This window comes from Pygocentrus nattereri, chromosome 16, assembly GCF_015220715.1.
Source record: "Pygocentrus nattereri isolate fPygNat1 chromosome 16, fPygNat1.pri, whole genome shotgun sequence".
Lineage (NCBI taxonomy): Eukaryota > Metazoa > Chordata > Actinopteri > Characiformes > Serrasalmidae > Pygocentrus > Pygocentrus nattereri.
The window spans coordinates 10,450,049-10,477,949 of record NC_051226.1 but is presented as its reverse complement, the minus strand read 5'-3'; the positions used below and the strand labels follow the sequence as shown (position 1 = coordinate 10,477,949).

The 27,901-nt window shown below is 42.4% G+C and overlaps 1 protein-coding gene across 1 annotated transcript in view; it reads left to right on the top strand.

Moving 5' to 3' along the window:
- The first annotated feature begins 453 nt into the window (after positions 1–453).
- Positions 454–27,901, top strand: part of mmp17a (matrix metallopeptidase 17a) — a 68,173-nt gene continuing 40,725 nt past the window's right edge. Inside the window, exon 1 of the mRNA XM_017714890.2 lies at positions 454–1,055. Within this exon, the coding sequence (XP_017570379.1) occupies positions 909–1,055 (147 nt within the window). The 5' untranslated portion in view covers positions 454–908. The remainder of the gene's footprint in view (positions 1,056–27,901) is intronic.

The following is a 27,901-nucleotide window of genomic DNA, read 5'->3' as shown; positions in this document are numbered from 1 at the left end:
ACACGCTTGTGCAGAATTGTGCGGCAGTTCCTGATATTTCCTTACAGACTTACCGTACTGTATCCAATCGGTTTGCAGCAACTTCATTATTTATAAACACAAACATTTGTTTTACATTTTACAGTATGTGGCGTCTGAAATGCGCAGGACTCGCGTTATTAATTCTGTGGCGGTGCTTTCTCCGTATCATTTTTTTCCCACCCGTTTTCTGACTAGTCCCGCCTTCTTGCGCTATGATAGGTTTGTAGTTTCTGCGGACCACGTGTGAGTTAGAACTATTAACCAATCCGAATATAGGAGGGGGGTTGTAGTTATCCAATCCCAGCGCAGGAAGACAGGACTTGCCGGAAAACAGGTGGGAAAGCAAAAAACGGTTCTTTCTGCACTCCCTCCTCCCAACCGACAACTAAGTTCCCCTCATCTCCCTCACGGCTCGTCACTCGGAGACCGCCGTGCTGAGAGAAAGGCATCGTTGCGCCTCCGCTGCTCAGCCTGGCACGAAACCGAAGCTCGCATGCGTTGAAAACCAACGGCATAACTTATGTAGCGTTACAGCCATTCACCATGCCTCACGAGACCTGGTTTTCTGCCAGACTCTTAAATATGCGGCGACAGATATAACGAAATTCATATTGTTCGTTTTGAAGACATTTTTTCTCTCTTTGCTGCGGAGAATAACGTTATTTTGTGTGCTCTCATTGACATTCCCCTCAGACGGGGTTTAACGCAGCGAGAGCGTTACTCGCTATGTGTTTAACGGCGAGGCAGTTGGCGTTACTTCGCTGGTAACGGTCGAGTCCAAAAAGTGCACATAAATGTCACAGTTTCGGATTTTGACTGATACAAACGGTGGATGCGGCGAGGAAAACCCCCGTGTGTGACCACAGCGGACTCCGGGAGCGGAGGGCATGAAGTCGGTCAGCGGTTTTAAGTGGAATTTGTCGCCGAGCTTTTGGATTATTTATCCAGAGATGGTTCTGGTTCCAGTACTGTGGTTTCTATCGCAGGCTCGAGCGGCGCCCTCGCTGACGGCCGAGCAGATGGACATGGGGGTGGTGAGTGCCTTCTTTTTTTGTCTGTCTTTCCTTACATCTCTCCGCTCTTAAGCAGCAGCAGAGAGAGGAATGCGTCTCGGTGAAAACCTGTCGGCGGCCGAGGCTCCAAACAATGAGCCAGTGCTGCTCTTTCGTCGTGAAGTGATTCTGGAAGACGGCGCCCAAGTTTACTGTCACTGCGCCAACGAGTATTAGTAACTAACACGCCTGAGTCTGTGTGGGGGGTCTATGCGAGCCTGCCTGTACATTAGCTAGTTACAAAAAACAGTTACAAAGCTTTTTATTGACTCTATATTCGCGAACAACGAACACGCAGCAGCAGCAGCAGCAGTTAGCGTTGTATTCCTCTCCTGTTGCCGTGTCCGTCCAGGGCTTTGGTCAGTAGCAGGCTGGCGCTGTTAGCCTGCGAGAAACTTGCTGCATCTTCAGCCACATGTGCTCCCAGTCTACACGTCGTGCGGCTCTGCTTCTGACCAGCACGCCCCTCGGTGTTATCCAGTAGTGTTAGCGTTTGGCAAGTGAGGGAAAATGTCTGCTCGTGTGCGGCTGCCACATCCACTCGGGGGGAAAAATGAAAGAAATCGAATTAGACCGGCCGCGCTGAGGCAGCCAGGGGTGCTCGGTTCGAGGTGAACGCTTCCACACTTCTGAAAGTCCGTCGGTAATAAGCCGAGGTGTTTATGAGGGTTTCTTCCATGCCTGGTACAGAACGATTAAGCCGGTATTTGATCGCTCAGCAGCGCAGAAAAGCTTTCTTATAATTAGTCTGGTCCAGCGTGTGAAGTCACTCAGCTCACATGTAGGCTGCCTTATCCTCACCTCAGCCTAGAGGGAGTTATTACAGATCGACATTGGATATACTTTCCTCATCCCCCTGGGAAAATCGAGGCCTTATGTGTTTAAAGAGCCGATGCTGTCGTCCTTTTCCACTGTGGGAATGAGTCGTGCTTTAGTCCAGCACTTCATTTGCGATTTAACAGTCTCAAACGACTGTCTTCCGTTCGAGTGCAGATAGCATCCATTTGTGACTTGCTCCACCTGGACTGTTTATAACCTGTTCGTAGGTCTGTTCTCACATTGTTTCACTTGAAGACTCTCATCAGTCCCCTCACTTGCCTGAACTGCTGGGGCAAAGGTAGGCTGTTCAGTCTGATTCATCACAAGCCACACAGGTAGTCCTTCCAGCTGTGTACCACACCTGGGCTAATGAGCAGCACCACACCTGATTTCACTAAAGAGCCCCTCTTTAAGCCCTCTTCAGGAACTGCCAGAACATCACGACGGCCACCCAGGAGAGGCGCTGAGTTTACTCACAGCACACAAAGCTGATTCGAATGTTTTCAAAGGGATTTTGGTGAGTGTGACCTGGGACATGTTCAGTTGTAGGATGTTGCGTTCTTTATTTTCCATTTGGCCGTTTATTTATTATTGCAACATATTTGAAAAACACATCGGGCTGAGCCCAAAGGCAGAAGTGTTTTTCCTCCAGGTTGGCTTGGTTTGGTTTTAGTGATGGCCAGGGCTGCAGTGATTATTTGTTGACGGACAGAATGATCGTCGAAAGGTAGACTGTTGAGGACATCACAGATATTATGACATTTTTTCCCCCATGGCTTCACATCTGCGTTAAATGAAGTGCATTTTAAACCGTGATGCGCAAGCTTGTCCCAATTTGTGCTTTTCATATGTCAAAAACACATTATCATGATACTTGATAGATATTTTTGTGGTACGCGATGCTTATGACAGTATTTATCACTACTAAATGATGTTCTTTAAGTTCTGACATCCTCCACAATATGCTCAGAACAACTTATTGGCTTTTTATCACATGATTTATCACGATTCAATAAAACACCGTTGTACTGCAAACCCCAAGCTGTTGATTTCTTTAATGTTCAGTGCATCATGTCACTTATAATGTATTGTTCTGCTTGTAAGGTACATTAGTCATTTTGCTTTCTAACTGGTAGCAGCACAGCCTGGGGCAATAAGAGACTAAATGCATTGTCTAGGGGCAGAAAAAGGATTACCTAGTCCTGGAATTTGAACCCACAACCTCCTGGTTGCTGGCTCAGCTCTCTTAGGGCAAGGCTAATTGTTACCCTGTGGTGCAGCTAGCAGTAAATGTGCCAAAGTTGAACTACTTTAATTGTCCTGGTGCATCAAACTGATAGGCCTATTCTCCTTTAATACTTCAGTTTTGTGTCATGAGGGGTGTCCTAAACATTGCAGTGTTGAAAATGTGTCATCGCAGCAGCCCTAGTAGTAGCATTCTTTAAAAGTGATTGATACAGAGTTGTCTCATTCTGTTGGATGAGTCTCAACTGAGCTTTACGTAGTATGGGATACACAACTCCAGTTGCCGAGGGCTGATGTCCAGCATGGCTAGGGGTGGGGGGAAAAATCGGTTTTTAGATGCATCGTGATGCAGACGTGGACGATTCTGAATCGATTCACATGCCAGAAATCGATTTTCTGAATTTTAATTTATAACATAATGTTGACGGAACGCAAAAGGGCAGAACTTGGAAGTACAGACGTGCAGCACCCGGACACTCTGTGACGTGTGCATAACAAAAGCACAACTGGATGAGAGAGAACTCCGACCAGCACCCTCTGCATTAAAGCCAGCTTAGGTCAGGAGTCACAACCCAAATGTTCAGAAGAGCCATTATGTCCTTTCAACAAAAATCAAACCACCATGGGAGCCACAACATTTTATGTCCAGTATGTCTCAGTATGTGCTAATGTCCTAGTATAGGCTAAAAATATAAACCCAAACACAGACTTACTTTGCTCTGCTTTACACATTAGCTATAGCCGCTTTCCGCCCGTCTCCACTAGAAAATTTTTCATCAAAAGGAGAAGAGATTTTGTAAAATGTCTCTCAAGATTCGACTGTTTTACGAGGCTGAAGTTGCTTCTCATTCGCCAGCTTCTTGTTCGAATTTTCCCTTTCCACCTTAAATTCTGCCTGAAGCACCAGAATGGAAATGCAGCACCATTTAAGGTGGAACAGGAAAATTAGATAGAGAAGCGACTTCATCTTTGCAGGTTTTTAGTGTTTGACAGCCTCTCGTTGCAGGTTTAACATTCCAGGAAACCAACGGCACTGCTTATGAATGCAAATAAGTCCATTTGTCTCCAAATGTTTGTCTTAAATCTCTCTCTTTGCCTTGTCATTCGCTACTAGCTAGGCAAGACTACTTGCTATGTGACCTGCAGTCTGCATGCCAGTTCTCAGAACCAGCGCTTTCATGCTATATTGCACACTTTTTTTTTATTGCACACTTATTTTATTGCCACAGCGATCACACCCCCACCCTCTACCACGAGACCAAAACCGAAGTTACAAAATAAAAAAAAATATTAAAGAAAACGGGTAGGACAGCTGTAATGTGGTCCATGGACATCCTCTGCCACAGGGTCTTATGTCACCGTAACTGCGGGATTTTATCACAGGTAAGTGGCAGCTAGTGTCTCATGTGCTCCATACAAGAGCAAATAATGAGAGCCTTCCAGTTCACTTGCTACACCACTTCCATTTGTTTTATTAATAAAAGATATTGGAAGTAAATTCATAATCAAATCGAATCGTGAGGTGCCTAGAGATTCCCGCCCCTAACACTGGCCCTCTAAGACCAGAACTGTGCACCCTGTTGTAGCACTGCCCATCACAGTGATTACTAACTGGAGCTTTCACAAAGAATGCATGGGTGGACAGAGTTCTCTGTAGCTCCCCACCAGATCATGTTCAGGGCTGAAGGGTGACACACATCAAACCTATTCAGTTGTGTAGTTGCCTCGTCTTTTGGACTGGTTTTGTTCCTGTGATGTGATCCAACTCCCAATGACAGCAGACGATAATAACCAGACACGCTACACTGCCAGTTGTCATCGTTCCCGTTGCAGTCCTTCCACACTAGTGTCAAGGGTTTCACTCGTCTCTCTAAGCACCCACAAGACAAACCCCAGCAGAACCCCCTGCTCTGCTCAGCTTACTGCCCAGAGTTCATGTGTAATGAGTGGAGGCTTATGGAGCCAAGTCCTTATGGTAGCGGGTCTTACGTAGCCCTGATCATGGCTAGAGCTGTCACAATTCATTGATTAAATTTGATTTAAAAATTCATTGAATAAATTGTACCTTCTTGATGAATTGCCAATCATTGGTTGGAATTTCCATGATGATAATGCATATTTTAAATTACACTATTGGTCTCTCTTACAGTAATAACACAGGGCCTGATGGACACCCCCATTTTTTAGCATTCATACAGTACTATGCAAAATGTTCTAAACCATTTGTTTACTCTCCTATCAAAACAAGTTTAATTACAAGTTTTTTGGGGTTTTTTTCAGTATTTAATGTGTCCACATCTTTCCGTCTTTTCAGGAGTCTTGCTTTTAGTTTTCAAATCATTTTGTAGAGATTTTTTTCCATGCTTCTCGTAAATATCTCAAGTTCAGTCCTTGAAATTTCCTGCCTCTCCATTTTTGTTTTCTTTCACAGAAAGAGCCAGCAGCAATGTGTCTTTTCTCAGTAACTGCTTCTTGACAGCTGTACGTTCATTCAGACCCATGTCGTTTAGTTGTCCTCTCACAGTGGAAAAATGAACAGAAAAGATGTTCTCCCATCTCTCAAAGAATCTGTTTATCGAATGGTGACAGTTTTGGTGGTCTGCCAGGTCTTGCGCCGTTGCTGGGAGTGCCGTTTCCGTTATAGCTTTTAATAATATTTTGACCTCTAGTTTTGAAAAGTCCTGTGTTTTTTCACTTATTTTACTTTGACTGTCCCCTTTTCTGTGCAAGTAGATTTTCTTATATTTAATCTGATCAGAAATATCTCCTCTGAATTTATTGACTCTGCAACTGTAGCCTAAATACAAATGCACTACTTTTTAAATAGAAAAAATGTTACAATGCAAATTTAAACAAATACATTTGTGATTAACTGCACATAATAATGTGAACTTCCTAGTTTATATAAATATTTCCTATTTCAGTATTTTGTCATTTTTGAAAGGCTATAAATAGATTGTTAATGTTAAGCCAGTTTTTATGGTCTAGCCTTTTATTTTAAACTCTGATTACTTGATTAATTATCAATGTAATCAGTAGATTTCCTGCTTAGTAATATAATCAACAGGAACAGCCCTAATCAGGGCTCATGATGGGGATTTGTCGTGGTGGCACCTGGTAGTCTCAGGTGGCCAGTGGGGCTCATAAGGACAGGAGGCTGAGAAGGCAGAGACAGATGGTGGGAGTATCTGTGGGCCAAACTGCTGGGTATTGACTGCTGGAGAAACACAGGGGAGGCAGGTGGATGTTAGGCATGCTGATGGGGCTTTTAAGACCAATCTCCTGGCTGCAGGAGGACAGACTGCGCTGGGACAGTAACACTGAGTAACAGCACCTGTGGCACTGGGGAATATGTCTGTAGCCCTTCCCCTTGTCCTGTCTTTGCACTCGTGCCTTCCGCTCAAACACTGCTGTAGCAGTGCCTCTGAACATGAATAAATCATTGTAGAGTAAAGAGGATGCTGGAAATACTTATTGCATGTTCATCTCTTGCAATGCAGATAATATGTGAGCCACAAAACAGAGATATATATCTATCACTTGGCTCTTTATCTCCTTTAGGACCACAGAAGTTCACTAAATTTACATTACATTAGGGCTGTCACAATTATTTGATTAAAAAAATGGATTAAATTTGACCTCTACGAATTGGCAATAATTAGTTGGCAGTTTGCAATGATAATAACACACATAATAAATTCTTATACTTGCCTCTCTTAAAGTAAGAAAAGCCTCAGGCGCAGAAGCATTTATATGCATTTTTTGCCACACAGTGGTGTTTTTTTTTTCTTCTCTCTTTTAAAGGATTGCTAGTTAATACTTCTAAAGTATTTTAAAACATCTGTAACGTGGAGCGAGGAGGCGGACGCACGTGCTGAGATAAGTGACATTTATTGAGGGCAAATCCAGGGTTGTGGTCATGACAGTCCAGGTTCAAATAACCAACATGGAGAGATCAAGACATGACATGACAAAATAAACACAGACTGAAGTACAAGACAGAGGCCGGAACAACAAAACATCCAACAAACATACATCAAACAAAGACCAGCGAAAACAAAGGGCAAACACAGGGCTTAAAGACGACACCGGGAAGACAGGTGAAAACAATCAGGGGTGGAGTCACAAAACAAGGGGGCAGGACTAGGGATACCAAAACAAAGGAGCATGTGGACTATTAAAAGGTAAATAAAAAGCACATGGGGGAGTGGGAGGAGCCAAGTGTGACAATATCAAAAAGCTATGTACAGTACATTATTATTCAGTTAAGTCCGTTGTTATTGTTTGGCCTTTTTTATGCGAGTAATCACCCAGATAATCTGTATATTTTATTACTAATGTAATAATGTCACAGACCTACATTAAATACGTGCTTATTTACATTTATTCTTCTCTTAAGGTCAGTTTGCATTAAATCATTTGTAAAGTCATGTTGTTGATTGAAATCTTGACGTAAATGCAGTGCTGTGTACGTGTAGTTGAAATGAGCTGAATATTTCTGCACACTAAGTACTGCAACAAGGTCTGCATGTTCTTCTGGACGTCTAACATGACAATCATTATAGATCATGACTTGCTTACTGTGTTGAAACAAAGGAATCAGCTTTTATTGTAATTTCTAAGCACCATCTGGACCCATCAGCAGTGGGGCAGAGCACAGCAAAGCTCATCGTCACAAAAAGATACTGACACACACAGCAGTGACACTCTCATTACAGCACGTATGCCCATCAGTACACTAGTCTATGCTCACACTTGGACCAGTGGCGCCAGCGTGCTAGTCACTTGTGCTGCCATGCGCCTGCCTTTCTCTCTCATCCTGTTCATGCTGATGCATCCACTCGCACTAGCTTTCACTTCTAATTACTCGGAGCTATGGTGGGATGGGGAGGGGGACAGTGATTGACAGTTAAAGGGAAGTGGGCAAGAGTGAGCGTGGGTGCTGAGCAAAGCAATCAAAGAGAAAGGAAAAGAGTAGGAATAGAAGGGGAAAGCACACACCGAAGACAAAAAGGGTTGTGCATTTCAGACAAGTGGCTAACATGAAATCAATAGCATTTTTCTCAGCCTGGGATAGACCTGTCTCTCAGGGATAATGCAGTGGGGAGAGACTTGCTGTTACGGGTGGACGGAGGAAGAGGTTTTTTTCTATTGTCGGAAGTGGCCAGGTCCCTGGTGCAGATCTCCAGTAAAGGGAAAAAGATGTAACAGTGCCTTTTTGGGTTAATCATTCTCCTTTTTGCTCGAATGGTAGACTTTAAAACCTGCCCTACTTTCAGCATATACTCTGGGTTCTTGTGCCCTCATGTCTGTCGCCGAACATCTTGGGGTTTCAAATTTAGGACAAGGAGATTATTTCAGGAACAATGTCTTTGGGGAGGTGGCCATAAAATTGCACAGAGAGAGAAAAGAGTGCATGCAGTAAACAGAACTGCACCTCCAGGAGGTTCAGGAGAAGGTGGAAAATGAGCACATCATTCTACTTCCTACTTTCCATGCTTTTCTCTCCCTTAAAGGGCAGAAACAGGCCTGCTTCATAATTCTGTGTCTGGCAGAAGTCTGCAAGCCTGCCAGATAAGACCTTTTTTGCACTTCTGATGCCATTTCGTAGAGCGCTCAGATTCGTGACATCTCATTGTCAATCAGAGCATCCCTCTTCAGTGCTGCAGGAGCCTCCACACGTCCCTGATCCTGTTGAGTGACAGGCCTGTCCAGCTTCGGATGCAGAGTCAGTTGAGAATAGCTGGCTGAGACAGTGATTAAGGTCTTAGGTCCATAAGTAGCACACTTGTTATTATAATGACATCCGTCCCTATACTCCCATGGAAGAAGCCCTGTACTACGTCTCATACATACTTAAAATCTTTGTCTGCTCCTTTGTGCACAGTGATGGCATAATTTTGAGTTACTGGAACAAAACTTAGTAGGCCAAGTCAAGGGTTAGTCTGAAAGCTTAAGTAAATCAACCGCAGAAGGCTAAGCAGCATTTTATAATAAAGTTAAATATATCAAGGAATGAAAAAGCACAGACCCCTTTCCAGGAGGTAACTTCCAGCAGTAATAGATTAAATTCTGTGGTTAAGCAAGAAAGAATGACCCCTTCCCACACAGAAGCTGCACGCAATGTTGCGCGCATTTCAATTGGTTCGGACTGATTTGAGCAGTTAGAGGAGGTTCAAACTGAAGCTTTTCCACTCTGCGTCCTGCCAAAGAAAACCTCAAATCAATTCCATGTGCACTCCACTCTTATTTTAGACCTTCTTCTTCCATTCAGGCTGAGATCAAGGGCACCCCTGGTATTGCTGTCCAAACGACCAACAGGCGCTTGTAATTACTGTGGTTTTGGTGTTGGGTTGGCTTGCTTCTGGCAGCTCAAAATAACCCATGAAGCAGAGCGCCTGCCTGGCAGCCATGAAGTGCCAGCAAGTAAACCCAAAAAGCAACAACACAGCTTCCCTTAAATTGCTTGTAGAATTGTTTAAACAGTTGCAGAAATGTTTGGAAGAGTGAGTGTTTCAAGTTCACTGCCATTTTTGTTTTAAATATCTGTGGTGTGGTCCAAATGATTTAGAAAAAAGGCACCATGTTGCCGATGTCAGTGACAGCCATCTTTCAGTTTAAATAAGTTTGTTCATTCTGCAGGTCGTTCGGAGGCACACAGCAGGTGCTCCCGAGGTTTGCCTCTCATTTGCATTTGTCAGTTCCCAACAAGTCGAAGGAAAGCGGCAAAGAGAGATAGAAGAAAAAGCTTCTTCAGATGCAAGGCATGCCAAAGAATCCATTTTGGGAAAGCGGAGGCTTTTGATGTGTAGCAAAGAATCAACTTCAAGCCCCTGCATAATGTTTAAATGACATGGCTGTTTCTCTGTCTGGTCCTGCTGAGGGCGGGCAGGAGTGGGAACACAGAAAGAGCCAGCAGCAATGTGTTTTCAGCCATGATTGTTTGATTCAATCACGGCATTATCTTTTGTTAAAAGTGGAAGGATGCAGACAGAACCTTGTAGCTAAGTTGAGCTGAGCATCCATAACAGGGAAATTTTTCCTCAAGACAAATCTTAGATTTGACTTCTAATACTAGACTCAAGATGTTAACCTTTCTTGTAGTGTTTAGTTATGGTTAGTTACTAGAGATTCTCTCTGCAGGGCTCCTTATATAAATATACATATGAGTGTGTGTGTGTGTGTGTGTGTGTGTGTGTATATAGTTCATGTTGCCTTTCTGTCATCTCAAACCAGTCTGCCCGTTCTCCTCTGACCTCTCACCAACAAGGCATTTTCATCCACACAACTGCTGCTCACTGGACATTTTCTCTTTCTCTGACCGTTCTCTGTAAACCCTAGAGATGGTTGTGCGTGAAAATCCCAGTAGATCAGCAGTTTCTGAAATACTCAGACCAGCCCGTTTCGCACCAACAACCACGCCACGTTCAAAGTCACTTAAATCCCCTTTCTTCCCCATTCTGATGCTCGGTCTGCACTTCAGCAAGTTGTCTTGAACGCCTCTACATGCCTAAATGCACTGAGTTGCAGCCATGTGATTGGCTGTTTCGGTTTTGTTTTTGTTCAGATGTATAAATAAGGCATGTATGTTCACTCGTGCTGGTGTTTGTGTGTGAGTGTGTGTCTCTGAGCTCTTGTTTGGTATATATATATATATATATATATATATATATATATATATATATATACATTTTTAAGAATCTGGTAAACTCACCTTGTAAAAACAGGTATTTCTTTAACAGGAGCTGAGCAAAATGGCATAATTTTTAAAAAGCTTATCTTCTGCTGCACACTTGTTCACCATGGTTAAAATAGATTCAATAAATGGATTAGTGTGTGTGTGTGTGTGTGTGTGTGTGTGTGTGTGTGAGAGACGACTCCACCAAAAAAAAAGAAAAATACAGCCAGTTAATAGAATAAATAGCGTATGGAATTTGTTCATTTGTTTTGTTTTTTTCTTGGTTGCCTCCCTTGGGTACAGTGTCAACCGCTGATATCTGATGTTTAATAAGGTTGCACATTCATGGATGTCTTGTGATGCAGTCTTGCAGGCATTAAGTTTGAATGTTAGAGAAGCTGAGAGTGTTTTCTCTTCAGGTCTTGATGTGAATCATTGTAAGAGCTCTGCAGGGAGAGGAGAGTGCTTGTTTTAAGCCTGGCCTTGCGACAACGGTGTGAACAACTTGTTCATTTGAGAGATAAATGCACAATGCATAATGTATGTATATTAATGTTCACAGCTTAGGTCCAATAAGGAACCGTGCATCACTTATGTTACTGTCTTCTGTTTTGCGCCCTGCTTTCCCATCACATCCCTCTATCCACTCTGAACTTTTAGCTTGGCTGGGCTTGCAGTCTTGCAGAAACAGCACTAACATGAGCAGTAGCCTTCAACAATGTGGAATCCCTAATGGTTCATCATTAATTTAGTTCTGTACAGCATCATCAGTTGCATTAATGTTCTTGATCATTGTTATTTCAGGAGGTTGGATTTGATGATTGGTTATTGGCATGGCTAGGTCATTGTGAAATGACCCATACATTGATGAAGTGGTTGTTTATAAAGTTTGCCCATGAGATCACTCTCTGCTTAGTTGACTGTTCAGTGTAATAAATGTATTGATCAAATTGTTATATTTTAGCTGATTGTTTTGGGCATGTGTGTGTGTGTGAGATCTAGTGGTGTCCTACATAACATTTCCAAAAGGATCAAGACACCCCTTCTAATTAGTAAATTCAGCTTCTTTCAGGTGGACCCACTGCACAGACGAGGTTTGTATAATCTCTATTGAAAAACACTGTCCGCAGAATTGGATGCTCTGCCAACCTCAGTACCTGACCTCACCAAGGCTGTGTTCACACAGCAGATAAAAGTGGCCCAAATCTGATCTTTTTCTGTGTATGTGACACAGATGTGTTGTCTGTGTGGCAGGGCGAACAGCAAAACATTCTGATTTGAGATGCTTTTATGTATAGTACTGAAATTCGATACGTGTCTGAAATGCGGCAATGCGACTGTCTGAACAGCCAGATCAGAATTCATGCGACTTATCCAAAACCCCTCTGTGTTCAAAGAGATTTTGAAGGAGTAGACACAGGAGAACGAAGCTGCAGTGTCAAAGGACAGTTAAAAGTCTGAAAGCAAAGATTAAAGAATCTGAGGACACGAACCGAAGAAGTGACTGTGCCCTTTTTACCACAAGCTCCAACACATTCTGGGTGATGCCCAGGTGTCAGTCGGTGAAGCTTCATGATCGCTCCTATGACGCTGGTAAAGTGGACCTGCGTTCATTGGCAGTATTAATTGTTTACCTCTGTATTATGTATGCACGCCCCACGTAAAGCAACGTAAAGGAATGTTCATTTGCACATGCGGGTCAGTTTAGGAGCATGTTCTGTTCAGACCAATGTTGCATACAGGTCACATTTAAAAGATATTGTGAACAGCCAAACAAATCAGATTTGGTGTGAAAATCAGATTTGGACCTCTTTTACCTGCTATGTGAACGTAGCCTAATACTCTTGTGGCAGAATGCAATCAATACCTCACAGCAATGTTTCAACATCTCGTGTAAAAGTCTTTGCAAAAGAGTAGACGTTGCTACTTCAGCAAAGGAGGACAAACTCCCTATGAATGAAAAGCAGTTGTCTACATTTTTCCCAGATTGTTTTTTGCCTGATTGACTTGTTTTATCAATTTTGATACAGAATTGGAAAAGAAATGGCTAACATAATTTCAGCATTTATTTTTGTATTTATTTATTTAATTGAACCATTTGTCACTGTGGTCACACACTGTGAAATTAGACCTCTGCATTTAACCCATCCGTGTAGTGAAACACCCACAGACGTGCACACTAGTGAACACACACACTAGGGGGCAGTGAGCACACTTGCCCGGAGCAGTGGGCAGCCATATCCACAGCGATTGGATAATTGGGGGGTTAGGTGCCTTGCTCAAGGGCACTTCAGTCTCAGACTATCGGCCGAGGGTATCGAACCAGCGACCTTCTGGTCACAGGGCTGGTTCACTAACCTCCAGCCCACGACTGCACCCAATTATTGGTAATTTCCGAAACTTTTTTGGTACAAGTTAATTTGCAAAGGAGATTTTCTAACATGACTCTCTCCCAGCATACAGTGTGCCATCCATGGCCAAAGAGAGATGGTCTCTGCAACCAAATAGAGGTGGACTCCACAACCAAATAGAGGTGCAGGTTGGTGCCTATTAACGTCCAGGGTGAGTTATTTGTATTGCCCGTTGAGAATTGGCACGTAGCAGCTGCTTGAATTTAGTGGAGAAAGTAGCTGCTGAGATTTGCATTTTCAAGGCTAAAGTTGGCTTCCTATTCCAGCTTCTTATTGAAATTGTCAGCAGTTTCATGTTACTGCTGCTTCATTTAAGATGGAACAGGACATTTTATATGAGCTCAATTGGTTGATCAGTAATGTTGAACCCTGTGTGCTGTATGTGCTTGCATCCTTGAATAGATGTGTGAGTATGTAACCTGTATTGTGACTACTTTAGTGAAACAGTGCCAGTGTCGTGTCTCAGCAATGTTAATGTGGGCTACAGACTGTGACAAGACGACGTCTTACCCCATCCGCAGGAACAGCTGTTGTAGATCTATACATCTGCCAAAGTTGCTCCTGCACACGAGCCCTGTGGAAAGCAGAAATATTACCTTCAGTCATTATGGACTGCTACTGTCTTCTGGGCTTAATCCCAATTTGCTGTGTAACATTAAGATAATAGGGTGGAAGCACACTCTGCTGTCACTGTGTTATTATCAATTTACCAGGATCAATTGTCTTCTTCATTTCCATTTGCACTGCATTCTACAGTCCTAATATGCTTTCTCACCCCTCACACTACAGTGTATTAATGAGACTCTGCTTTTCTCTGGGAATTAAATGGTTCTGTTTCAGTAAGTGCCAGTACGCAATACTATGAATAAATTAGTTTGAGGAAGTCCACAAGTCTCGTAAGGCTTTTCAGTAAATCAAAATGTGCACTGGCTTATGAATTGATTTTTGCTGCATTACAATCATTTCATACACTGTTAGGCTTGTTGCTTCATCATTCATCATCATTTTGCACATGGGCCTGGGCTGACCACAGAAAAAAGAAATTCTGCAGAAGTGAATTAATGACATTACAGAAGAAATTCTATCAAATTTTAAAAATCGTAAAACATAAAACTCATTACAACAGCTAGACCTAATATCATTTCATCCTCCCTTCTGAATTTACTACACATTAATAAAAATTCATGGATGACTCGCAATCAATAGTGCTATCAATGCTTTGCAGAGCCCATGTCAGAAGTAGGTGTAACTGGGATAATCAATAGTCCATTTCAGAGTGTGCCAAACACAAGATATATGGGTATGGCTTTTATTTATGTAAAACCAGTATAGATAGCATGGCTAGTTGCCTACTACATTTCAAGTACTTTGCTCCTTCCGTTTTTTGTGTCTTTTTCTGGCTGTAGGATTGCAGACCTAAGTGCTGCGAAATATGCATTCACTGTGCACTCTAACAGTCCTCTAGTTGTCGCACTGCATTCCTTTGTGCTCTCTGTGACATCTAAACCTAATCTCCCAAGCAAAGGTGAGTGTGGTGGTGACCTCATCTAGTCCAGTCTTGTCTGGGAAATGCAGTGCAAGAGCCTTATTTTTTTCTCTCGCCTAGTCTGGCTGCTGGGGTAGCGGTATTGTTTTCCTGTTTCCAAGTCTGCTTTTGATGCTGCAAAGCAAGCATCTGAGGTTATGACTTGTTAACATGCTCAGTGGCAAGGCTGGCCTCTTGTTCACGCCACTGTTGTTACGTGATTCGTCAGTTTCGCCCGAAGGGGAAAGAATTAGGGGATAATTAGCGGCCGCTACAAGTGGCATCCAGGATCACGAGCATCATCAGTGGAGCTCAGACCCCCTCACTGTAGGTACGTGACTGTACAGGCTCTCTGCGAGCAGCGCGTCCGTAGCAGCTGCTGCTGTTGGAAAATGGAGATCTAATTTAGCCCAAGTGGAGAAGTGAGTGTAGAGGATGGAGGACGAATTGATTCATTGATTCAGAGGGCAGGAAGAGTGGAGGCTAATTTCATGCCTAAGGTTCTTTTTATTGGGCAGATACTGGTTTGGTTTGAGAATAGAAAGTTGTCCAACAGCTGGTTTTATGTCTATGGTTGCTGCACTGTTTTGTCAGCGTAAATGTACTGAACTTTGAGTAATGCAATTGCCCCATTAAAAATTCTACCCCATTCTACAGTGCCTTATCAGATTAGTACTGACATGACTGGCTGATATTTTGCTTAGGGCGTTTTCACACTTGGGCCATTTCAGCATCTGAAGTGGACTTACACTTGGTTTTCTGTGCATGTGTGAACACGCCAGACAAACTCAGATCTCTAACAGCCCCAAAAGAACTGAACTGAGGTCTCCCACCTCTCAAGGTCTCAGTTTGGTTTGTTTGTAGCTCGTTTTGTGGTTGATTGATTTGTGCATTGTGGAAAAAATGTCCGCTTTTCGCTTTTTGGCATTCCACAGTTGGCTTTATGGTGAAGACCTCGAGGCTCATCACACGCACACAGCCACAACAGGTAAAAAGAGACCACCAAATATCATTTATATGGTTCCACTCAGGACCAAGTCTGCCCGTGATCTGCAGTGCTGACATATTAAAGCGATAATATGACACATCACCGTGTTGAAGTCTTATGCTGTAATTGCATGCAATGCTGAGTTTCAGTTGCTTTCACTCTGAATGCTGAATGAAAACGGGTTTTCGCCAGGTGGAGCTCAGTGACCGGTACAGCTGAAAACGGCAGATATGCAGGGTCATTTTCCAGTTTTGCGCGATGCACGTCGGCCAGTTGTTACAGTGCGCCTTATAGGAAAGCAACAGGAGTGTCTAGTGGGGTCCTCTCAACACCTGAAATGTTAGGTTTATCAGAGAACACTGCCCACACAGTGAGTGGTGTGAAAGGGCTCTGAGTTCTAATGGAGTTGTGGTCTGAGATCTTATCTGTGCTAAAAGGACCAGAAAGAAAACTGACAGTGTTTTGACATATACAGTGTTTTCACATATAATTCGTTTTAAAAGAACCGAACCGAGTTCTGTTAAAGTAAACCTGGAAGGGAACTAACTGCAAATGGCCTCAGGTCTTTTTGTGTTCACAATGTAAGTGAACTATAAAGAGGACTGTTTTCTTTCTGGTCCTTTGAGATCTCAGACAACTTCTTGTTCAGACCACAGCTCCATTAGAACTCGGACCCCTTTCACAGCACTCATGGTGTGCACGGTGCTCGCCAAGTGGGTGGCATTCTCTGATAAATCTGACCCATCAGGTGACGAGAGCCTGTATACCATACCCGCCTGCTGCTCTTGGAATTGCCATGGTGGGCTCCGTTTTCAAATTTTCATTCATTCAGATTGAAAGCAGCTGAAAATTGCGTGCCCGGCTCGAGCCTTTAACACGGTACAATCACGCAAACTCTCGCATCTTATCGCTTTACTATGTCAGCACTGGTGTCTGTCTCAGATCACAGACAGTCTTTATCCTGAGCAGAACCTTATAAATGATCCTCAATCTGTTTTACCTGCTGAAGACTGTGGCTGTGTGTGCACTGAGCCTCGAGGTCTTCACCATAAAGCAAAGCTAAAGCCGACTGGGGCCGTTTTGTTTTCACAATGCGCAAATGAATGGAACCACAAAACCAGTTCAGTTTGTTTTTGGAGGGGTCTGAGTTCGTTTGGCGTGTTCACATATGCAAAAGAAACTATGACTCCCAAACCGCCCAAGTGTGAAAACTTATAATGTGAACACAAAAAGAACGGAGGTCGTTTGCAGTTGGTTCCCTTTCATGTTCACTTTAACAAAATTCAGTTTGGTTCATTTGAAAAGATCTATGTCAAAACACCCTTAATCATAGAGACTGAGTGAGCAGGCCATGCTTCCTGTACTCAGCATGCCATCAGTGATTTGCTAAATGTTCACTCATGAAGTAATAATTCTCTCTGCATTGTTTCCCGAACATGGACATATGAGGCTGACTCTGTTGCAATGTAAGTAGTAGGAGTGGGAATCTCTTGGCACCTCACGATTCAATTCGATTATGATTCAGAGGCAGCGATGTGATTATAAAACGATTATCTTTTTTTCTATACAGGATTTCTATTTTTCTCATTGTCACGACTTGCTAGTTTTAAAGCAAAGTATTTGCAATGATCCATAATGCATTTCCAATATCTTTCATTAATAAATCAAATGGAAGTGACGTGGCGAGTGAACTGGAAGGCTCTCATTCAGCGCTGTTGTTTGGAGCACATGAAACGCTGCTGCCACTCATCTGAGATAAAATGCGCTGTTACAGTGAAATAAGATCCAGTGATAATGGATGTCCACGCAGCACACATTACAGCCGTCCTGCCCGTTTTCTTTAGTGATTTTATAATCCGGATTTGATCATCTTTGATCAGAGTCAGGGGTCACTGTGTCAGTAAAATATCTGCGAGACGGGACGTGCGCAACAAAGCGCGAAAGCTCTGTTTCTCAACGAACTGGCGTGCAACAAAGTCTCTCCTGGCTAGTAGTGAACGAAAAGGCAGAGAGAGATTTAGCTAAGATGAACATTTAGAGACTTATTCGCATTTATAAGCAGCACAGTTGGTTTCCAGCAGCGTTAAATCTGCAACAAGAGACTGTCAAACACTAAAAATGTAAAGCATTTCGAATTTTCTCGTTCCACCTTAAATCGTGCCGCATTTACATTCAGCACCTCAGTCAGAATTTAAGGTGGAGCGGAGAAATTCAAACAAGAAGCTGGAGAATAAGAAGCGACTTCAGCCGCATAAAACAGTCGAACAATGAGAGACATTTTACAATAAGCTGCTCTATTTCTGATTAAAAGTTTTCAGGTGGAAACGGAAGGAAAGTGGCTATAGCTGAGCTAAAGCTTAAAGCAGAGCAAAGTCTGTGTTTTTGTTCATAATAGTTTAGTCTATACTAGGACATCAGCACACACTGACATACTGGACATGAAATGTTGTGGCTCCCAAGGTGTTCTGATTTTTGTTGAAAGGACAAAATAGCCACAGACTGTCCGGCACTGCACTTCCGCACTTCCAAGTTCCACCCTTTGCGTTCCGTCAATATTACATTATAGATTAAAATTTAGAAAATCGATTTTTGACATTTGTGAATCGATTCAGAATCGTCTACATCTGCATCGCGATGCATCTAAGAATCGTTTTTTTTTCCCGCACCCCTAGTAAGTAGTATTCATATTGTAATTGTGAACGTTGATAGCAGCTTTTTAAACCTTGCTCATTGCTATGGTGGCCTTGTCCTTTCTCCTGTCAACATTCTGTATCTCCAGGGGGTTCAGGGCCAGTTGCCAGCATACTTCAGCTCTGTCAGAGGAGCTCTGGACTGAGACAGTTTGCAAATCATCTCCATGACAATGGCTGTGCAGGACAGCTGGCTCTCAGTTAACATTCAGGGGATGGACATCAGAAACCCTGTAGACATCATGCTTGCATTAAAATGGGAGCTATTTTAGTACAAAAAAAATAATCAGATTGAAAACACCAACAAAATCTACAGTCCCAGCATTTCGTACTGGATATATCCTCATATAGCACTCGCAGTCAGTCACGCTCACGCTTGTGACATTTGTATGTAATTTTCTACCTTGCATATTTCCGGAGCTTTCTCTGCGCACAACAGTATTGGACAGAAGGTGGTATGCATCAGCTGCGTGCTTCATTCACTCTCTGTGCATTTTGTGGCATATGTAATAAATATCACAGTAGGGGCACCTTCTAGACTTATTCTATTCCGTGGTTTGAGGGCTTTGGCTCATTGCCATTTCAGTCTGGTGCCAAAGAGACCCAGCGGCAAACGATTACAGAGGTTTGGGCTTAGTGTGGCAGTTAAATTTAACTACTCTAATAGAACGCCTGAAAATTGCTCTCGACATCAGGGTTTGTTTATTTTTAAAACTTGAGCTGACTCTTGTTTACTGTTCATGCTACCCAGTGGGTAAAACCCCAGAAATGCGCGCACACACACATGAAAAGTCACCGCAAGTATCTCTGATGTGGAGTTTTTGCTATTTGATCCGAGGGTTATTTTGAAACTCCATACGTCAGAGTTGGAAATACTTCCTTGGTAAGAAAGGTGCCAACGGTAGGCGCACATTTCCTTGCGGATATCTAGTAGTATGCAAGTGAATTTGAACATTGAAAGCTCTGTTCAGCAGAGTGAGCTGAATCTCACATGCACTGTCTCTGTGATTAAGCGAGAGAGAGAATGAGAGGGCAAAGAGACTATAATAGGAACGAAAGCAATACTGCACAATATACAATGGAGTGCCTGACTATACCAAATGCCTACTTTACTCAATGGAATTTCAATTGATTTTATGGCCTTTATGTACCAGTGTTTCAGCCATTGTAGTCTGAACATTTGTTTGCATGAGAAGGACTGAACTGCACTCTGAGGATTCTTCACTGAGATATGTTTCTGTACATGACAGGCAACAGAAGGCATGTAACCGTAAACGCGCCCGGTGGTCCAGTGAACCAGCCGCAGGAGCTTTAACACTGATCTTTGGCGAGTTCTGCTGTTGACAGGCAGTTGCTTCTCCTCTGTCACACATACCTCTCTTCAGCAGCCTCCCTCTGGACTCCTCGCCGCTGCCTATGCAGATCAGCCCTCATTAGCTGCCAGAAGATGGAATTAACCCAGGCCTGTTAGAATGACACTGAAGGTGCCTGTTTAAGGGGTCTGGCGGGTTGATCCCCTTGACAGATTTAATGAATCACATTGTATGTGTCCACCAGGGGTGACTGCTCACATTTAATAGAGTGTGATGCCCATTATCTCCTACCAGCTTCTGATGATTTTGATGAGCAATATTTGACACTTTATTTTTAGAGGTTTTTCTTTCTTCCTCACTGCCTGATTCTCCTCATATTGTTCACTTTGTGTGTGTGTGTGTGTGTACTTGATTCAACCCAGGAGAGGTGTCTATTGTTGGCAGGGTCTCAGTAGAAGCCCAGGTAGAAGCTACAGCTTTGTTTCCCCCAGCAGTCCTGACCACTCAGTTAGAAACAAATAGGCCCCATATCGCCAGAGCTTCACAAGCACTGAACATGGGGGATTAAACATAGAACTTTTTTGGCTAGGTTTTAAATCCTGTGAGAATAGTTGTGTGATTAGGGTTGAAAACAGCTTTTCTTTAAGGAGTAGTTTTTATAACTGACTGAATTTAGGGATGTTTTATTCACAAATGAGGATGCTCAAAATAACATGCATTAACATTTACATTTACAGTATTTAGCAGACGCTCTTATCCAGAGCGACTTACAAGAAGTGCTTTGTCTATCTAGAGAACGTATCTTTGCTAGTTATCAATAGGTTAGAGAAAAAGCTAGTCCTGAGCTCAGATAAAGCCAGAAACAAAAAAAATCACTGTTGATACCCAGAGAAAAAAGGAAGAGAGTTGAACACAGAACAGTGCAATACAATAAATAAATTCAATACAATACATTTCAATCAATACTTAATTCAGTGCTCATATAAGCGCTGTAATTTGTCTTCTGCGTTTGAAGACAGTGAGAGACTCTGCTGTACAGACAGCCAATGGAAATTCATTCCACCACCTGGGTGCCAGTACGGAGAGTCTCGATGCTCGTCTTCCACGCGCCTTGAACGATGGTGGGTCAAATTGAGCTGTAGGCAAATATAGGTAGTCAAGTAGGTAGGGGCTTGTCCATTTTTGGCTTTGTAGGCAAGCATCAGGGGTTTAAATCTGATGCATGCAGGCTACAGGAAGCCAGAGAAGGGAGTGCAACAGTGAGGTGACATGACTGAACATTAACTCAATTAAAATGCTAACCAATAATCTTTTGCTCTGGAATTGAGTCTATTGCAGCAGTTTATCGCTTTTATTTTATATATGGATGGGCAAAAGCAGGCAAAGTATTAGCTGTTTTGTTTGCAACAGTGACATTTGTTCCCATTGACTTGGTGCATTTTAAACTATTTTATGTTCATTTACTACAATTATACCCTAATTTAAGTTATGAAATAATGAAAGTTTGGGATTAGGACCATGCCTAAGGCACCATCTCCATCCAATCCAATGCCCCCCCCCCTCCACCCCATGTTCTCCGTTTTTCAGTCTTATCTCTGTTCTTCATGGGAAGTCCAGCCTTCAAGCTCAAAGAAAGAGCTTGGACTACTTGTTGAATATGGTTATGGCCCAAATCCACAAAAAGCAATATACCTGACTGACCACTTCATTAATTATACCTACCTTGTTTCTGCACTAATTTATCATTTTATTAAGTCCACTTACCATATAGGGACGCATTGTAGTTCCACAATTACAGACTAGTCCATCTGTTTCTCTGTATACTTTGATGGCCCCCTTTGACCATGTTCTTCAATGGTCAGGACCTTCACAGGACCACCACAGAGCAGGTATTATTTGGTTGGTGGATCATTCTCAGCATTGCAGTGACACTGACATGGTGGCGGTGTTAGCGTGTGTTGCACCAGTATGCATGCTGCAGATTTTAAACACCGCAGTGCTGGACTGAGAATAGTGCAACAACCAAAAACATCCAGCCAAGAGTGTCCTGTGGGCAGCATCTAATGTATGCAGAGAAACAGTCTGTAATTGTAGAACTACAAAGTGTTGCTGTAAGGTAAGTGTAGAAACAAGGTACGTGTATGTATTGAAGTGGCCCTTAGTGTAAGTTATCTGCTTGTTTTTAAAGGGGAAGAATTTAGAATATGGGCTGGGACGCAGGACGTGGGCGTGCTGAGGGTGCTGTAGCACCCCTGATGTCAGGACTGCAACTGCTAAAATAATAACAACAATAAAACATTCTGAACTTCATAATAATTTGAGCATAGAAAAGATCCATGTGAACTTCTTGTACAGTTGAGTTTGTAATTTTAGATTTTCAAAACTTGCAGTAGCCCCGCCTTTAAGTCATTGGCATATTTTCATTACAGTCAGCCAAAAACTGTCCGCTTTGGGGATGGGTCAGTGAAACACACACAGGTTGAGGTTTAAAGAGAGAAAGCCTAGGCAGAGTTACAAGTCTAGTAGTATTGTTTTCAAACTTTAAAATAATCATTCATCTTAATAGTGTTATCAGCTGTCATCTCCAGCTCTGTGCAGTCCAGTATTAAATCTCACTGCATGGCTAGATCGGGTATGGCGCCAAGTATCAACAATCTGACTGGTCGTTGCTCTGTTCATTTGCATAAAGAGAGCACAGAGGTGATGAGCATCAAAGACTTCATGTGCCATTTATACATATATATTGTTATACTATGCCACTGTATAGCATGCCCTGTTTATTGTAAATCAGCTAACTAAATAAATAAACAAAGACACCATTTTTGCATATTGTCTTCGGCCATGTCATATATACGCTGTTCAAAATTTCAGCACCCCCAGCTTAAAGCACCTTCCTACTGAATATGGGCACATTAGTTCATTGTCTGATATTATTCAACATGGTCAAAAGTTCAACAGATTTCAGTAGTTTTAGTTAAGTAGTACTTCCATGAGTTGTCAAGTGGGAACTGTTGAATATGATTGTCGATTGTCGATTGTTACACTTCTTAAACTCAAATAAACCCACAGTATAAATAATGTAAGTGTTGTGATACTAGAGCAGACTGTCCTAGAATTGTTAGCAGTTTTGTTGGCTTCTGCTAATTAGATACTATTTTTCTCATTTTTCCACTTTGGCTCTTTGACTTTTTTTCTGACAAGTTGCAAAAGATGTGGATCAAGAGCAAAGAATCCTGTCTTGCACTCAAAAACAAACATCAAACACCCATTCCCTGACTCTCTCTGACATGCATAAAAATGTATGAAAACACATGAAAGAGCACATTGAGACCAAATGCTTCCCAGTGTTGTACATAAACATCTACAGACATGCATATCCATACGTATACATACGAGTACACACACATACACATTCTATACACAAATCTGCTGTGCACTGCATGAGGTTGTCTATGGTAGTGCACAATTTAGATATACAGAGTGACCACATATGCTCTATTGATCACCCACCTCCTGCCATACGCTCACATTGATCATCCAGGACCCAGAGCCAGGCAGATAAGTGTATGTGTGTTCAACCATAGCCGTAAACCTTTAGGGAAAGTGATTATGTCACACCAGACTGTACGTGTCAGCCTGAGAGAGTGTGCGTGAATGCCTTCTTCTGCTTTTCTCCTTTGGGTTATGTCTGGCTGTGGTGCTAACCGAGCTGACTGCATGTCTAACCTGCATGTGAACGTGTTAAATACACTGCGCTTTTCTTTATGCCTACAGCACAGCATCTGCCAACATAGTACAGATGCTGAATGCTGGTATATGCCTGTTACTTTCAAGTGTATGTCTATCTATGAAGATGAATCCTCATTGAAACACCTGGAAGGTCTGTCAGTATTTACTAATTGTGTGCTTCTCTGAGACAGGGCTGCAGAAGTTATTAAGGAAAGTAGGAACATATTGTTTACCTGTACAGATGCACACTTATGATGAACTGATGGGTGTCTGTGGTGTAAACGGACCGCGTATTAATTATCATCAAGCACAATATAGAACAGTGTAATAATACTCTGAGGCAATTATACAAAGTTTATTTCATGTTTGGGCCAGCCTGACTGTTATGAAGGTTTTGTGACCTACACATATAGTTAATACAAAACTACATGGAAGCCTCAGCAACTAAATGTAAAATCACTTTTTATTTCATTTTTTTGGGAGACTTGCTTTCAGTTTCCTTTTTTCAGTGACACCTTTTTGACAGCTGTAGCTGTAACGTTAGCCATAGTATTAAGTTGTCTTCTCATACTGGAAGGATGGACAGGAACAGTGGAGCTTGATTTTCTCCCATCTCTCAAAGATGTAAGTTTTAGGTATTGTTTATCTGATGGTGGCAGTTTTACCAGGTCTACCAGGTTGTACAGTTGATAGTAGAGATGGACCCTTCAGTGTTTTTTGGGGTCGATACCGGTTGCGGGCAGGGCCGGATGCCACATCAAAAGGCACAGAAGCGGTTCTCAACAGCAGAACAGATACATCCCTCCCTTCATCGCTCCTTCAGAAGTCCTGCCCCCCAAATTCATGGGAGTGCATTGCCAGGGCAAATGACTCTTTTTTTTGAATTATCGTAAAACCCTTTGTAAACGTTAGCTAGCTAGGTTGTGGATTTGCAAGTTGTCACTACAGTTGCTACTGTGAAGCTTACTACAAACTTTAGCAAACAGGACAAAACAAAACAATGTTGATTCTGTGAACCGGCAAAGTAAGTTTTTCAATTTTAATCCCTTTTCCTGCCTTTCCTGTTCCCGTTCCACCCTAAATGGTGCTTCAGTAACATTCTGGTGCCTCAGGCTAGCGTAACCATTGAAATAACAGGAGCCTACGCAACCAGCACAGCTAACAGGACGAAACAGTCAAGGTGTGAAATACAGGGGGTTTATCCTGGGTGGGGTAACCTCTTGGACCCCCTGAATTTCTCAAAGTCAAAATTGAGAGGGGAAGACCCTGATGATAAACTTATTTTGACATTATGATGTCCACAGGAAAAATTCACTCTCAAATTCAAATTCAGAGAAAGGTCATAGTTTTGCCTACTTCACCAATGAAATGGCAAGCTTTGGTCTTTAATATTCATAACTAACTAGAGATGCAGCACTGCTCTGCCTTAGAGTGGTATTGTAGCAGATTGTTCCAGTTGGACCTTCAGAGTCTAGCAACTGTAACAACTATGCTCGGGATACCGCTGAAAAAGTACTAATATACTACAGCATATTTGGGCAGTCGTGGGCTGGAGGTTCGGCAGTCATGGGCTGGAGGTTAGGGAACCAGCCTCGTGGCCGGAAGGTTGCTGGTTCGATTCCCAGTGCTGACAGTCCATGACTGAGGTGTCCTTGAGCAAGACACCTAACCCTCAATTGCTCCCCGGGCCCACCGCTCCAGGCAAGTGTGCTCACTGCCCCCTAGTGTGTGTGTATTTAATAGTGTGTATGTGGTGTTTCACTTCACGCATGGGTTAAATGCAGAGGTGGGATTAAAAAAAGTATCGCTTAACTAACCTGAAAGGTTGTCCAGTGTTGAAAGAGTGAACTATTACTCATTTCTAAAACCAGAGATAAAAGAATAGATATGTAAGATCTTGTTTGACATGTGGAAACCAAACTAGTAAGAGCATTTATAAAAACCAAACATTTTGCTTTCTTTAAAGTCCCCATGATGGCAGCAAAGCCATGACGGGTGAGTTAGCAGCCAGCTAACAGTGAAGTAACCAGCCAACATGGGCCCCCTGAATATGTATGTAATATGGGGTATTTTGCACAATGAAAACAGTCCTTCTTGGCTTATATATATATATATATATAATCATAAAGCTGTAGGTCATGAAGCTAGGTCATGTTTCCTATTTGCCAGCTTCATGTTCGAATTTCCCATTACACCTTATTTATTACGTCACTATCGGCTCTCAGGATTGGATACTGATGCATAGCTGATCAATCCTTCCATCTCTAGTTGCTAGAAGTCTCATTTTCTCTACATATATAAATCATTTTTTTAATTTGCAATTTCTGAAATTTGCCAACATCAATAAATCTATGGGGTACTATCAACCAGCTCCGGTGAATGTTCTTTCTTCTGTGTTGACTGAAACTTCATGCTTCGTGTTACACATCCATACACACAGCTGACTGTTCTAATGTGTTGCTAAAGAAGTTTGTTTGAGCCTGCTTTGGTTGGACCATGCCCAGTACGACTTTCATTTTAAACAGTGTTTTATTTCTGATCTTTTATTTATTTGTTTAATTATTTTTTATGACCAACTCATTTTATGTCACACACTGGCTATCTCAGCTTGATCACGGTGCCTGTCCGTCCCTCTCTGCTCTGCTGTACTGTAGTGAATGTGGCAGGATGCATGAGCTTGCATGCTGTGGTTGGCTTTGGGGATTAAGATGAGTGATCAGCGCCCGTCTTAGTTGGGTTTTAAAGTGGTGAATGCTTGAAGATGTTATTATATCGATCGAGCTTGCTTGTTGTTTGTGGTGCTTCTGTGTGATGAATATGCATGTCGGTGGAATGAGAGACAGCTTCACTTTATCTCTCACTGATCTTTTTCTCTCTTGCTCTCTTTTTCCTTTTTCCTCTCTCTCTTTCACTCTCTCTCTCACTCTGTCTCTCTCATCCATTTCATTACTTCATGTACATAAGATAAATACACCTTTTAAGCCTTCCTAATTCAGTTTGCAGACATTTTCAAAATGGATACATTAATATGGGAGTTGTAAGCCGATGTTGTTATTATATTTACACGTACATACCTGCCAACTCCAATTCACAAATATTTATAAAATGTAGAAATTGATACTAAATGTACCTGAATTAGAGAAATGATAGAGAAATGTAACAGTAATTTTTATGTCATGACTTCAGTAAAATGAATAAAATGCTGACAGTTTACGGCAGCAGCCTAGCATCATCTACACCTTCTGCTTTTTCAGTGCAATAAATACATCAGCAAATGTCTGAACGAAGTATCAGTGAAATCTAAACATCAGTCCATTGCAAATAACTGCTGACTCCGATATTATTACGATATCATTGTGAATCCCTATTTTATTTTTAAATATCCCTCTGGACATTTAAAGACTTGCCTAGTCATGTAAATTCATAAACCCTGAATATTCTGCACTTTTATACTACGCCCGACCTCATTTTACCTCTATCTCCTTTTCATTCTCTCTTTCATTCACCTCTGACCACTCGTTTACAAACTCACCATCTTCTTTCGGTAGAGTGGACAGGCGTGTGGATTGCTGGGTGGCTGACTTTCTATTCCCTGCTTCAGTTATTCCATTGTTTAAATCCCCTGTGTTCCCTCACACAAGCATCACAGCGCTGTCCCTAGTGGCCATATTAGCAAATTACCTACTCTGCTTTGAAAATGCTGCATCAGCAATAAAGCAGCAGAGTGCATTGTTACGATGATAGTTTGAACATGGAAGGGCAGCTGTTTATTACGTTGTGGCTTGTTGCTATTTTCCAACCTTTTACAGGGCCATTTGGCCGAATTAGGTACGTTTGTGATCCTGAGACACAGTGAATGAATCTCTCTGACGAACAAAACTTGCTCCATTTTGATCTGTGTGTGCTTGTGGCTGCTGAAGTAATCTGTGCCTTCCAGATGGCGGCATGTGGATGTTGTCCCAGGGGGCATGTGCTTCTGAAAGCGTTCTTTGATATAGAAACTTTTGATTAATGATGGCTTGGGACAGGAGGCTTTACAGCTCTCATCTCGCCTCTCACAAGCGAAGCTGTGTGTTTGTTTTGAGAGGGAAATGGCACGGAGAAGTGTGGACAGCATCACGTCAGGGATTAATTCTCTTTCCTCTCCTCACAACACCCAGCAGAAATCTCCTGTGGGACGAAGAGGTGCGGGCGATGAAAACAGCAGCACGCTGACGCACCCTCTCCTCTTTCAGACAGCGGATTCATGCCTCTTTCAAATCTGTTTATTCTCATAAACAAACAGTGTTTGTTTGTCTTGAGCTGTTTAAATAGTGTCATGGAAATCCCGTACATCTCGTCAAGGTTTAAGGATATGATTTCTAGAGGATTACAGTCAGCAAGATCCTGCTATCCCTCAGCGTGATAAGGAATGTCCAGCTGTTGGGGTC